The sequence below is a fragment of the Coccinella septempunctata genome, chromosome 1 (genome assembly GCF_907165205.1).
Source record: "Coccinella septempunctata chromosome 1, icCocSept1.1, whole genome shotgun sequence".
NCBI classification, from domain to species: Eukaryota; Metazoa; Arthropoda; class Insecta; order Coleoptera; family Coccinellidae; genus Coccinella; species Coccinella septempunctata.
Window position 1 is genome coordinate 12,837,347 of NC_058189.1, and position 13,975 is coordinate 12,851,321.

At 32.9% G+C, this 13,975-nt stretch overlaps 1 protein-coding gene across 4 annotated transcripts in view; it reads left to right on the forward strand.

The window, feature by feature from the left end:
- The window catches only part of LOC123315398 (rab11 family-interacting protein 4), a 38,437-nt gene extending 25,679 nt beyond the window's left edge, over positions 1–12,758 (forward strand). For 3 of the 4 annotated variants that reach the window (XM_044901081.1, XM_044901072.1, XM_044901098.1), the window contains exons 6-10: positions 7,687–7,851; positions 7,953–8,209; positions 8,327–8,621; positions 10,863–10,898; positions 11,577–12,758. In XM_044901081.1, the coding sequence (XP_044757016.1) occupies positions 7,687–7,851; positions 7,953–8,209; positions 8,327–8,621; positions 10,863–10,898; positions 11,577–11,699 (876 nt within the window). In that variant the 3' untranslated portion in view covers positions 11,700–12,758. The remainder of the gene's footprint in view (positions 1–7,686; positions 7,852–7,952; positions 8,210–8,326; positions 8,622–10,862; positions 10,899–11,576) is intronic. The other variant, XM_044901090.1, reaches the window with a different exon arrangement.
- Positions 12,759–13,975: the final 1,217 nt, after the last annotated feature.

Consider the following 13,975-nt stretch of genomic DNA (forward strand, 5'->3'; position numbering starts at 1 on the left):
TTATTCTTTAGACAACCAGTTTTCTAACCACAGGACCTGAAAATTAAGTCAATTTTCAAAGATTTTCTCACTGACCACCTCTGGCTAGGTAATTATGTGTGTTCGTAGAGTGGTTCACAACGGTTGTGAACTGTACAGAGCAAACGCAATTCCATTTCAGGGGGACGAAAATCCATTTGCGCTTGCTCTGTACAGTTCACAACCGTTAGGAACCACTCTGCGAACAAGCCTATTATTCTATGACTCTTCAACTTTGAGGTCCTCCAGTATGCCAACGGGTGGTCCAAATAAACAGTACTTTGACTCATTTGAACGCAGTTTAATGATCTCAAACTTCTATATAGGCCACTTCCACTTACCGGGTGTGTCTCAAGTAGCCTGTCGCACTCAATTACTTATTTCAAATAATATCGTACATCGAACTGCATCAAATGCCGGCTGTTAAACTAACAATAGTACAAGACGAGAGTATTTTTGGTTCCACTTTTAATGGTTATGGTTCAGAATTAAAAAAACCTTGATCCACTAAAATATGTAGCAAAAAATGTGGTACCGACTCATTTGAAAAAAATCTTCATTTTGACAGATGTAATTTTTGCGGCAGTTTTACTGCGGCATTTAATGCGGTTCGATGCGCGAAAATTTAAATGTACAGGGTATACCATATTGGAAACCGTTTCACGATATCATGAAGTTATTTTGCCGATTTCGAATATGTGCCATAACTTCTTTATTTTCGAAAATATATAAAAACAATAAAAAATTTCCACATGCACTTTTTCACGTCACTATATTAATTTTTTTTTTCATCTTTTTTATCTCACATACAAAAAATTACATTTTCAGAAATATATATACACAGGGTGAGTCTTTGATTCGTACAAGTATTTCAACAGTAGATTCTTTAGGTCAAAAGAAACACTTTTTTCCATGCAGTTCTTTCCGATAGCCATTTTATAGCCTTGCCACCCGTGGAAAAACAAAATTACCATTAGATTAACTATACTTCATTCACATTTATTTTAGAAGTCGGTTGGCCATGAAATAATTTTCTCAAGTTTTTGCAACTAGAACGGAGTAAGGTTGGCACTCATGAAATAGCGTTAATGTCATAACGCCGCGCCGTTGCCACAACTAATATCAATTTTTATTACGGAAATGCCGAAAGTGATTGAAAAAAGGGACAGGGTTTCAGAAAATGCTATTTAGAATTCAGGTCCGCTCATTCAAATAGTTATACCCTGATATTCTCAAATCCACAATACGTCAGACGGTAGCGAACATATTTCAATGTAAGAGAATTTATATAATGTTTCATCTGAATCTAAACGATTTATATTTCAGTTGAGTGTTTCCACAATCAGAAAGATTGTGAATGAAGAGGATGACAAAGAATTTCCTTCTATAGGAAGATCCAAAAAAGGGGTGGCATTTGATAATTTTATGTTTGAGTGAATTAAGCTGCGTCTGGACTTTCAAGACCTACTGGGAGTCAATCATTCTTGAATGGACTATAGAATAAGTTATCGAAAATTGATATTATTATTATATCAATGTATTAAGATGAACAGCCACAAAAAAAAAAGTCCATCTTGACTTGAAACTTCCTTTAATTCCTTTTACTTATATTGATGCAAGATGATTTTTGTTGAAGAATTTAACATTCTTGTAATTATCTGTTAATTACTTCGGGAGATACCCATTCCCAACCACTGCATCATATGCATTTCATCTTCGGGTTAATATTTTTGAAATCTACGACTGATGTAACGCATTCAAACTTTAGCCAAAGAAGATAACGAACATTAACTCTCCTCAAGCTAGTGCATATTATGATATTATACTGATCTCTTGCAATTGTTTTAAATTTTTCTTATGGGGATATGTTAAAAATAAAATTTTCGAGACTTCAATCATTTCTACGCCATCAGATAAATTTCCCGTGTTATGCTGTTGATTGCAATTAATTCTGTTAAAAAAGATGTCGAATTTGTTCACAGAACAATGGTACTCAATTTGAGAACTTATTATGAGTCGGGTACATAAAAATTTATTATAGAAATTCTGCTCGATATTTATTCAAATTGATTGTAACATGAATTACATGATTTTATTGCAGTTATATACTCGGTTGGCCATGGAAATTTGACACATTCCACTATGTATAGTACGAAAATGTGGGGTTATGACGCTTGTCAAAACATTTTTGGGTTTTAAATCAGCGCTGTGTTGTCCGTTCTACGTAGAAGTCTCAGTAATTACGTATTTTATCACAATGTCGAATCACTTCGGAAAATATTTAACGAACCTAATTGAGCTTTATACAAACTGATTGAAGGCATACCAAATCTAGTTATTTGCATGGAAAATACAAGAGATCAGTTTTTAAATAAATAATAATACTAATAAGCGACCCGGACCCGACCACCACCACGAGCCCGAAAACCTGGAAAGGACTCCAACAGAGCTTAATCCTTTTGATATCTGATATATCTGGGATAAATGAATTATTATCCTCTGGAGAGGAGTGTGAAAGCCGCAAGGCTAAAGTCATAATATTTATTTGGTAGTATAAACACAATTATACAAATTTTATTTTGAGACCCTGTGTAGCCTAAGCTTGGAGCCTGTATGCCGCACAGCATATATTAATTATAATTAATATATTCATTTTTGCTATGGAATAAAATTGAATTATTGACAAATAATATGCAGTAACTTGAGAAGAGTTAATGTTGGTTATTTTTTTTGACTAGAGGTTGAAGACGTTACATCAGTTGTAGATTTCAAAAAAATCAACCCGAAGATGAATTGCATCTGATGCAGTGGTAGGAAATGGGTATCTCTCGAAGGAATTAACGGATAATTACAAGAAAGTTAAATTCTTCAACAAAAAATCATCTTGCATCAATGGAAGTTGAAATAATTAAAGGAAGTTTCAAGGCAAGAGGAACTTCACCGTTAACAAAACTTTCACATTAATCAAAAATTATTTATTGCTGTTTATTTTTAATACTTTGATATAATAATTATATATTTATTGGCCCCTTAAGACATTTACAATGTATAGGACAAGTCAAAAAAAAAATAGAAAAATTAATTTTCTGGAACTTTTTCTACGATGACATTTATCGAAAATCCTGTGGTAACTTTTCGCATTCCATCACCCTAAAATAATGCCACCACTTTTTTGAGTCACCCAATAGAAGAAAATTCTTTGTCATCCTCATCATTCACAATCTTTCAGATTGTGGAAATATTCAACTGAAATATAAGTGATTCAGATGAAATATTATATAAATTCACTTGCATTGAATATGCTCGCTACCGTCTGATATATTGTGGATTTTAGAATATCAGGTTTACTATTTGAATGAGGGGACTTGAATTTCAAATAGCACTTCCTGAAACCCTTTCTTCTCTCCTTTTTAATCACTTTCGGCATTTTTGTAATATTTTGATATAAGTTGTGGCAACGGCGTTATGACATTAACGACATTTATGAGTGCCAACCTTACTCCGTTCTAGTAGCAAAAACTTGAAAAAATTATTTCATGGCCAACCGAGTGCTGAAATAAAAGTGAATGGAATGTTTCAGCTAACAGATGAAATTTTAATTCGTATCATAGGGATGAAGATTTATTGGGGGTGGATATTTCTTTTCTGTGGTCAATAGTTTCATAGAATTTCATCAAAAATGGGAATTTCACTGAAATGGTGATTTTTCCTTGAGTATAAAAAAACAAAAAATATATCGACATATATTTTTGTAAAGCTATTTTTTTTTATAACATGAGATCAAAAAAAGATACCATCCACAAATAAAGAACTTATTTTTTTCACCCTTAGTACAGGAGATAAAAAAAGTTTGAATATATAGTGTCGTATTCCTAGTGAAAAACTGCCTGTAGAAATTTTCTATCGTTTTCACATATTTTACTCATCTATGAAAATTGGCCCAACTTTGAGGTCCACGAAAATTTAGTTATTCTTCCTGAGGAGATATAATTCAAAACCCACAAAAACACCCCTTTTTCGGCTTATTAAGTCATGTAATTTTTGAATCCTAATTTGACTCAATTATAATTACCTACTCTAAAAGTATAGTGGACATAGCTTGGATGATTAGTGAAAAATGAATGAGGTTTCTGTTTCTAGGAAATTCTCACAGAATTTTTTTCAGAGGGTGCCTGTTAATGATGCTATTTTCCAGTTCATTAATATAAATATGTCAATATTTATAGTTCCTGTTTGGAATACGTATTGTTTCATGAATCCACATGTGTACGTTCTACAACCACATATTTTCAATCTGGGGAATAAATATCTAGATATATTGTATTCCCTCGACTTATAAGAAAATGTTTCTGAAATCTCAAATACAATTAATATCAACATGCAGTTCTATTCTATTTTCGAATAATAACGGTCGTTGTGATGCAGATCTGCCCTAGAATCACGAGGAAATCAATTTTTTTATTTTAATTTCTCGACTTATCTAGTTTTCGTCATGGATGCATGGTTTAATTTAGGAACAGAAAAATTCAGCCAACTCTTGGATATTTTGCATTCCAAGGTATGTAGGAATTGAATATTTCACCCCCGAGGAAGATTCAGAAAATTTGAAACTGAATTAATTTGATAAGATAATATTATTATGAGCCATTTCTTTGTGTTCCGCTTTTTGAATATCCACTCATTTTCCAGCGGAAAAGCCAAAATAAACTTCGTCAATACATTATAATAAGATAATACTATTTGGCGCAATGCTTAGGCATATTATTCAGTATTTCTAGTGTGTGAAAAAGACACATTCAACGACATTCAATAAACTGAAAATTCAGTTGTCACGTCTCCAATCCAAACGATAAATTGATAAGGGTAAATGGTAAATCAAAAATTGGTTTAGTTATGCAGGTTATGCTTATCGTTTCATGATGGAAAGTCACCAAATCTAGTGTAAACCTGGAACCAGAGACAAACTGTCTCTGCCTGGAACTGAGTGACTTAGCCGTCTGAGCCACTTTCAAAAACCTTCCAGGTAATGATATCGAATTCCAAGAATAAATTATCCCTGTTATTACCGAGCTGTCCGTCATAACAGAAATTTCATACTCAATTACTTTCATTTTGACCTGGTAAGTTGAAGGGGTAGATAGAGCTTTTGGTTTTCTGAGAATTTCAATAAATTCAACGAAATGCAAGCATTTATGATGACATGGGTACAATGAGAGTAAGAAGAAAAGATCGATAAGGAAACAATTCATTTTAAAGAGATGATAAGATGATTTATGGATGCAGTTTCAATTAGGGTACCAAGTTTTACCTGAATTTTTAGTATAAATTCAGAATATTTGTTGTGCCTGATCATTCGCATCGGTGTGTTCTTAGTGCAAGTTCTTCATTTCTTCGTTCAGCTTTACTCCACGAAAATGGATACTGTATTTTCGTTTTCGAATGTGTTGATCGTCCACTCGACGAATATTATGAAGTTTTTTGTGCCTAGATTATTATATGATCCAAGAATAATCATCATAAGTTCGGCGAGAATAGTGAGATATTTTCTTCCACGTCGTTTAGTTAATTTGAGTGTGAGATGTACGAGGTACATGGGAGTTCTATCATCTTTATTGAATCTTATGGAAACAGTGAGTTTTAGATTTTTGAGTTCCATTTGGTATTTTTAGTTGAAAATACTAATTTTGTTATTTTGAATGAAGCATCATGTATATTGGTTCGGTTTTTGGATTCTTCAGAAAATATTGTGTCTAGAATTTTTTGTACCTATCTTCAGTTGTTTCGGAAATAATATTTTGTTGCAAAAGTTAACACCAACACTATTTTGCGAATTTGAAGCAAAACTGTTGGTTTCAAATATGTTCTTGTTTTCTTTGGATTCTCTGGATATCCTGAACTTCTTCATAAGGCGTTCTTGGAATTCGGCGTATTTTTTTGACATCAAGTAAAAATAGTTTCGATGTGATTCAATGTAAACAAAAACTATCAATATCACCCCATTTGAATGTACCATAAATTGTTAGAAATATAGAATTACTTGATACAGAAAACCTTGTACCTACCTACCCTTGAGGGACTCCAAATTGGAATGAAATATTTAACTGTATAGATTTTGTGCTCATATTTAGGGTTCTATCCAACTTTCAGTATGTTGAGATTAATTAATTGCACAAAGTTTATACGCGGTATCGTATCATTTCTGTCAAAATGTATGAGATCAAAATCATTTCGACTTGTCGTGGGTTGTTTTCTCAAACGTTGATACTCTTTAATGCAAAATCATTTCGAAGCATCTCTGAAAATCATAGCTATCCTTGAATTAAAAAAGCAGGATATACGTAGTACTTTCATACCTATACTGTTTGAAAATTGAGTCAATGCAATTAGTCACGCATTGTAATTATTCCGATTTATAAATGGAAGTTTTTTCCTAGTTTTCGCATTGTATAAGTAATCAAATTATGTGTTGAACAAGTACCTACTAAGAGAGTTTCAAAAATGTGTAATTATTCTCTTTCGACTTATTATCTGCGAGATGTTGCTGGTGCTACTGGCCATAATTCGAATAACAATAGAACCAAAGATTATATCTATAATCTTTGAATTGAACATAGAACCGTAACGACCGAGACAATTGTGTCTGGGAACACTGGCAGTTAAGAGGGGTCTAAACCGTTTTAGTGGTCAGTTCAAAAAGAGAAAATGAATATCTTACGCCAGAAAACAGTAATTTATATGGGGTTTTCATTATAATTCAATTCAATCAGTTCATCATCTCCGAAAGTCAGATTTTTTTATTCGTCAAACGGAGAAAAAATATTTATTCATGTCATTGACTTTCCGAGGTGAAATTATCTCTTCTATGAATTTCCACATGAAATTTTTTTTCGAAAAGTCTCGCCATTGGCTACAATTCGTATCCTGGTGAAATTGAAAAAGACGTTCGTTGAGTGCTGCCACCTTTTCGACGAAAGTGTTATATTGTAATATTCGTAACTTCTACTTATCGTTCAAGTGTTCTGGCAACACTTGAAATTGAACAAATCAACAATAAAATAAAGAAATGATTTAGTGAACTTTTGTTTATTTTACCGCTAACGAATTTATCGTACACAAACTTCCTAAAATCTAGGGATAGAAAAAAGAAACCGAAAAAAAAATTCAAATTTCAGAACAAAACAATAACCAAATATATTACAAAATAAATAACCTATCAAGAAACATATCACCTATTGAAACAAAAGTATAATCATTGTAATCAAAGTATGGAAAAAAGTATTTAATACTACCAAAATTGTGTATTCATTTTTAGTCGTAAGAACAAGAACAGTTATCTTTGAAAATAAGGAAAAGCTCTGAAACAAGTCATCTTTGGATGTACACAGTTTTCACATCAGTGTGAATGCTTTACAGCTGTTATTGTGAGTTTATCTGAGTATTACTGATTCTATTTTATCCTATATAATACATGAAACTCGTAAAGAACATCAAGGAATTACTCAGGAGTGTTACATTAATTACATCACGGAACTTCATTAAAAACATATTGAACTAAACTTAACAGATAGTCAGCTTTCACTCAACATTTTTATGGTCGAATGTGTATTCTTTTTAAAATTCATTATGAGAAATGAGTATTTGTTTTATAACATGCAATTTTATTTTCAGGTTCAAATGCTCGAGGAACAAATTGGTGTACTCAAAGAATCATCTTTACAGAATGACGAAAGGTATACTAGAGCCAGAGTTGATAATGCCACATTAAGTACAAGAATTTTAATGTTAGAGGAGCAAATTAGAGATATGGAAATAAGATACGAAGAGCGTCTTCAGGTAAAAAATTACTTTTGAAATAAATGGAAAATATTGACAGAATTACATATTTACACAACATTGACAATGAAAAAATATTAATCTCCAATTTATTTTTACAGGAAGAACAAAGAAGATCGAAAGAATTGATCTCAAGGTTAGAAAGAGAAAAACAATTACAATTAGAAAACGCCAGTATTAAATTACAATCATCTGAAGCAGAATGCATTAATCTCAAAGAAGAACTTGCTAGGCATAGGAGTTTGATACAAAAAATTGAGAATGAACGTAAACAGTTGATGGCACAAATACATGAATTAAATGAAGAAATGAATTCTGCCAAAGATGAAGCTTGTAAATCCAAAGAAATGGAAAGAAGGTAAATAAATCCTAAGTTTTTTTTATGCTGATTATTATTAGACTTTTGGTTAAAAAGTTCCTCAAGTTTTAGTCAACCTCATACATTTCTGAAATCTTTTTTCCCTTTTTTTTCCAGACTCAACAAAGAGTGTGACGCGAAAAATACATTAATCGAGGAACTATCTCTTGAAATTGAAAAGTTGAGAACTGAAGCGAGAACGCCAGCGTTACCCACGACATCAGTAGATGCGCTACGATTGGAAGAACTCCATGAAGAATTGTCCTCTTTGAGAGATAAGAATTTAAAACTCGAAGAGGTCAATGAGGAGCTCCAGGCTAGTCTGTTGCATGCTGGACTCGAACAGGGAAAATTCCTCACAGCTCAAGAAACAAGTCTTGCTGCTGAATTGGAAGCAATGAGCAAAGATGAGGTCAGTATTTTTTTTTTACCGTCCAACGTATTACAGTATACATTGATTTACTCTTAGAACATATGAATTGACCCTATCAAGTCAGTGGCCAGGGGGAAAGCTTAAGCAGAATGATGCATTTTTCCTTGGGAAATTTTAAGTTATTGCATACCAAACCTTGTAGAATGCATGTTTTTTCACAAAAATCACGCATTTCACTAACGCCTTCCCCCGCACTGACTTGGTTTGGGCCATTCGCTGTAGTGTAGTTCATCTCAATGCTTCAGTTACACAGCATCAACGTTTTCTGGCTCAAAGGCCGATTTCAGAGGTGTTTCACAAAATTCGTCCTATAGTTCAACCACCAGCCAAACACGGTGGCCGGAAAAATCACACAAAAAATGTTCAGGATTGAATTACATTTATTTTTTCAATAAAAAGAGTGTTTCGAGTATAAAGCAAGCAAAAGTCCTCGTATGACAAAACGTTCTGAGTACCTGTATATAATATTCGAAGTAACACTTCCTGCTACTTTTCCTTTGCTTTTTAATGAGCACTTACGACATTTTTGCACCGCAAACAAATAGGAGTTGGCAAATGGCTGAGGCCAAGAAGGTATACAGGGTGAGTCTTTGACTCGTACAAATATTTCAACAGTAGATTCTTCAGGTCAAAAGAAACCCTTCCTTTACCATTTTTCCGAATCTGCTCGGTTTGAACGATACAGGCTGTTGCAAAATATTAAAAAATGTTATTTTTAGTTCTATCTCTCAAATGGTTTTATCGAACGAGATGAATTTCGGAGTATAGTTTTCCATTTATTTGATGAATCTTTTTCGAACACAAGATATGTCGCCTAAGTTTTCTCATTATGATCATTACGTACCATAAAAATACCAAAAATTCAAAGAACCCAACTCTTGAAACCAAGTTGGACGCTATCAAATGGATATTTGAACGTTTTGTAAAATAAAAGTATTCTTCATATTTTTTTGTATGATGCGCCGTTGTCGAGTAATTTGATGTTCAAAAATTGAATAGTATCTGTAAAAGTTGAAAAATTGGGTACTTCGACCGAATGCTACTGTTTTTAAAAGATCCACAGATGTGTAGTGTCACAAATTTAGCTAGTTTTTTTTTAAGTAATTTTGTTTTTCCAAGAGTGGCACAGCTCATTATGTAAACTTAAAATGGCTATATCTTTTCATCAGGGCAGAATCGGAAAAAATGGTAGAAAAAAATGGTATAGGAAAAAACTGTTTTTTTTTACCTCAATAATCTACTGTTGAAATATCTGTATGAGTCCTGTAGAAAGGAAGTGCAATAAGGCCTGCCGCAGACATGCAATTTTTAGTTTTGCAACTGTTTAGTTGCAGAAGTGAGTACAATGCATTTATATGGGGCCGCGCAGACATGCAACTGAAAAGTTGCAGCGATTGCGTATGTGTGCGCCCTCGAACCGCTTGCAATCAAACAGTTGCGCAACTGAAAAGTTGCATGTCTGCGGCAGGCCTAAGAGATCGGAAATACTTGGGTCAGTGGGGTCCCTCCGATATCGCCACACGTTATGTCACACTGTTGCGCATTGGCGTAACTTAAAATTAGGCAGTGCCGTGCAATAAATTTAAATAATTTAATTTTTATCCGCTCCATTTTTTATCTTCTGCGCCATTTCCAGTGACTCATTAATCAACAACGTTTTGGCACAAAAGTTGAAGTCATTTTAGATCATCTTCTTGATAACATTACCCATTGTTTATGTTACGCCACTGCTAACCCACCGAGTTCTATCAGTGAGCTTGACCTTGGCACCTTCTATGTCATCGGCATAGATTATAGAGTTATAGAGTCTATAATCTTTGGTCATCGGCTCTGGACTGAACTGCATCTCCTTTCTTTATTTTCCTGGTTGTGGCAACGTTGGTTTGACATCAACGACATTTCATGTGTGCCAACACCTAACTGCGTTCTAGTTACTAAGAAAAAAGAAGTAGATTTTTCCAGGTCCAACCGACTGCTTTCATAAAAGTGAATGGACTTTAGATGCATGATATAGAAAATAGATCGCTGTTTCCGCTAAAATCGCTTTGAAGATTGATTATATGTACCTCTAGGTCTTCCCTGAACAATTCCAAATGGTCATTTAATAGAAGATCTTTAATGCTCATAAAACAATTATACGCTTCACAATAAAATAATAAAATCGCTTCACTTTTCGCATTTTGCATATATTGAATTGCTAAAAATGCGCTTTTGTTCTAGATCAGCACTATTGCAGATAATGATGATTTTTATAAGGTATGCACGCACACCACAATTTTTTTATTTCAAATAAATGAACTGTAAGGGAATTGAGGTATAACAAATGCTTAATTTACTCATATAGCGGGTTTCACAAAACTTCTTGGAACATAAATTGTACAAACAATGTGAAAAGCAAAACTTCGATTGTCTGATCACCGATTTCAAGGTCATTCAATTTTTAGAACGAAATCACTAAAACTTTTGAACTCCTGAAGAGCTAGAAGCAATTGAGAATCATTAAATGTAGATAAATGTAGCTATGTAGATCATGATTTAATGAATTATATTCTGAATGCTCATAACTGAATTATCGATATATTGAATGTCCCTATCAAACTTTGTGAAACCGGGCTACCGGGCAATAATAATCTTTTTTTTTTGCATGTGTTGATTTATCAATTTTGGTGATGGCTTTTTAATTTGAATATTTTAAACCAGAGCCAATTTATTCATAGTGCCGTTTACTAATATGTAGTAACCTGTAGTCTATATCTGAAATTAAGTACCTAAGTAAATTAAATTGAACAAAAAGTTTATTAATTGGTGTTATTTAGCACTTTTTTATAGTAATGCTGCTGTCCTCATACATTGGTAATGCTATGAACGGATATTATTTTCAAAGGTCTTCGTTTTTGCATTCTCCCAACTAATTAGAATTACTTATTTTCGCAGATTCAACGTGCACTGAAAGAGCAACAAGACGTGAATTCTCAACTCAAAAACTATATTGATGGAATACTCCTCAATATTGTAGAGAATTATCCTCAATTGTTGGAAGTTAAACAAAAGTCCTGAACAGTGAAATTATCAAAGTGAAAAATTGTGAATTATAGTGCTGACAATAAACTACAGAACTATACTTCATGAAGCAGCTTGCCAAGGAAAGGATCAGGAGAAGATACAAAATGAAGAAAATCCCTCCAAAATACTCTTATTTTTTCACATATGTATTTCATATCGATAAAACTGCAATAATTCTTTTTATTTAGCTTCCTTCAATGTTTTAAGTATTGACTTTATTGTAACTCTTCTACTGAAAATGACTTCTTTCATATTGGGATATTAATTTATCATCAAATTTATGCATTGTATCAAGGACAGTCATATTAATTATTAGAATTACTATTTAACTTATATTTTGTCATGCCAAATGTGTTTTATAATATAATAAATTCAACAGATAAATCATTTGTTATGTTCATTTCTATTTTTGAAAATTTCATTTCAAATTTCCAACTTGGTTAACTAATGCAATTCATTATTTCATCTCCATACAATTTCTGTGATTATTCTAATTTGAATCAGAGTTTCATTGGGAATGTTTGACTCCAGATCATCATATATAATATCACTGGAAATATAGTTCTGGTCTATAAAAAGTTAAGAAAGTGAACTATGAAAAAATATATAATATTGTTTGATTATGGTTGTTTCTCCAAACAACTTTTAAACATTAGTTAAGTATCTCAATTCTCGAATATATTTCTAATTTATGCTATTGAACCATGATGTAGCTTTAATAGTTCAGCAAATTGTGCCTGAATACTGAAAAAAATTAATTATGAAAAAACTGTAATATTTCTGTTGCTGGATTGGAAATATTACTTCATAAGTAAATACACTGTGATGAAAAAATTAATATTTTTCTATTGATATTGAGTATAAATGATCTATTATAATAAGACAATGGTATTGGAAGTGATGTATTCTAGCTAAATTGTTTCATGTATTATAATAATTGTGTTGATTAGTGATTGTAATATATTTTCATACAATTAATGTTTCGAGTAGTGAACCGGCCTAATTTTGTTATATAATCTGGATGATATGAAATGAATATATGAATGTTAATTACTCAGTTTATTTACTTCCTTACATTGCTAATGAATCTATCAGGGGCGTATATAGGGGGGGGGCTTCCCGGCCCCCCGAAATGAATATTATCTACAGGGAGACTAGGCGCAAAATTATTCTTCGAATCTCAATCAAAATAAAATTTTTTTATCTAACCTAACCATTCGATGGGGTAAGCAACACAGCTTTTTCTCCGATGGAATTGATGGACCCTTATTCAATACTGGCAAGCGCTACTGAGTACTATCCAGTAACACAGCGCACTAATGAGCAAATATTATAGAGTTACCTAACTTAACCTAACCTAACTCTATAATATTTGCTAATGAGTACTATACAGTCACACAGAGCGCCACCCAGTATGAAACGATGTCCGATTCAATTCAATCAATTTCAAACGTACTCCATCGGAGAAAAAGCTGTGGTGCTCTGACGAGATCAAATGAGACCGAAACCATCTGACGTCAGAAACCACCAATGAAATATATACAGGGTGTTTCATGAGTCGTTGGCCATAGCCTAATGGTGAATGCAGGTCGCATCCAGGTCTTTCAGAAAACTTGCTTGTTTAGTATCCTAAGGCTATTAGTTTCGGAGATACGAGGTGATACATGAATATTGGCCGAAATTTGCGATAGCTCTGAACTGCAAGGTCCGATTTCTCTCAAATTTTATGGGTTTGTTCACTGCAGAATGCTCTTTCAAACCCCCCATGAAATATCAAGATTTTCAGGGCAGTACTCAGAATATCATGATTCTCATTCAACCCCCAAAATCTATATTTTTTACATCCCTTACGGAAATTTCGTTATTGCTATGAAAAACTACATAATTTATTCTATATAAGAAATTCAATTTCCACTTTGTATGGCACACTTGTCACAAGAGGGAATAGGAACCGGACGGATTCATATTGTCATATGTCATTTTTTCGAATTGCCTTCCTGTTTTTATTCCTTCGGTGATAATATTTATTGTCCTTTGACGAGATTATGAATTATTTTATATTCTGTTCAATTCTTCTTCATTTTGAACCCTCAACACATACTGAGTGTTCGTAAAAAAGTGTTTAAAAGTAGGCAAAGTCGAGCTGTGAATTCATTTGAAATTACATATTGAATTTAGATGATGAAAACCATCTTGGAAAATGTAATCCGTAAGTGTATTTCCTTCGCATAACACACATAAGTATTGAAATTTATTCTTCAACAATGAAA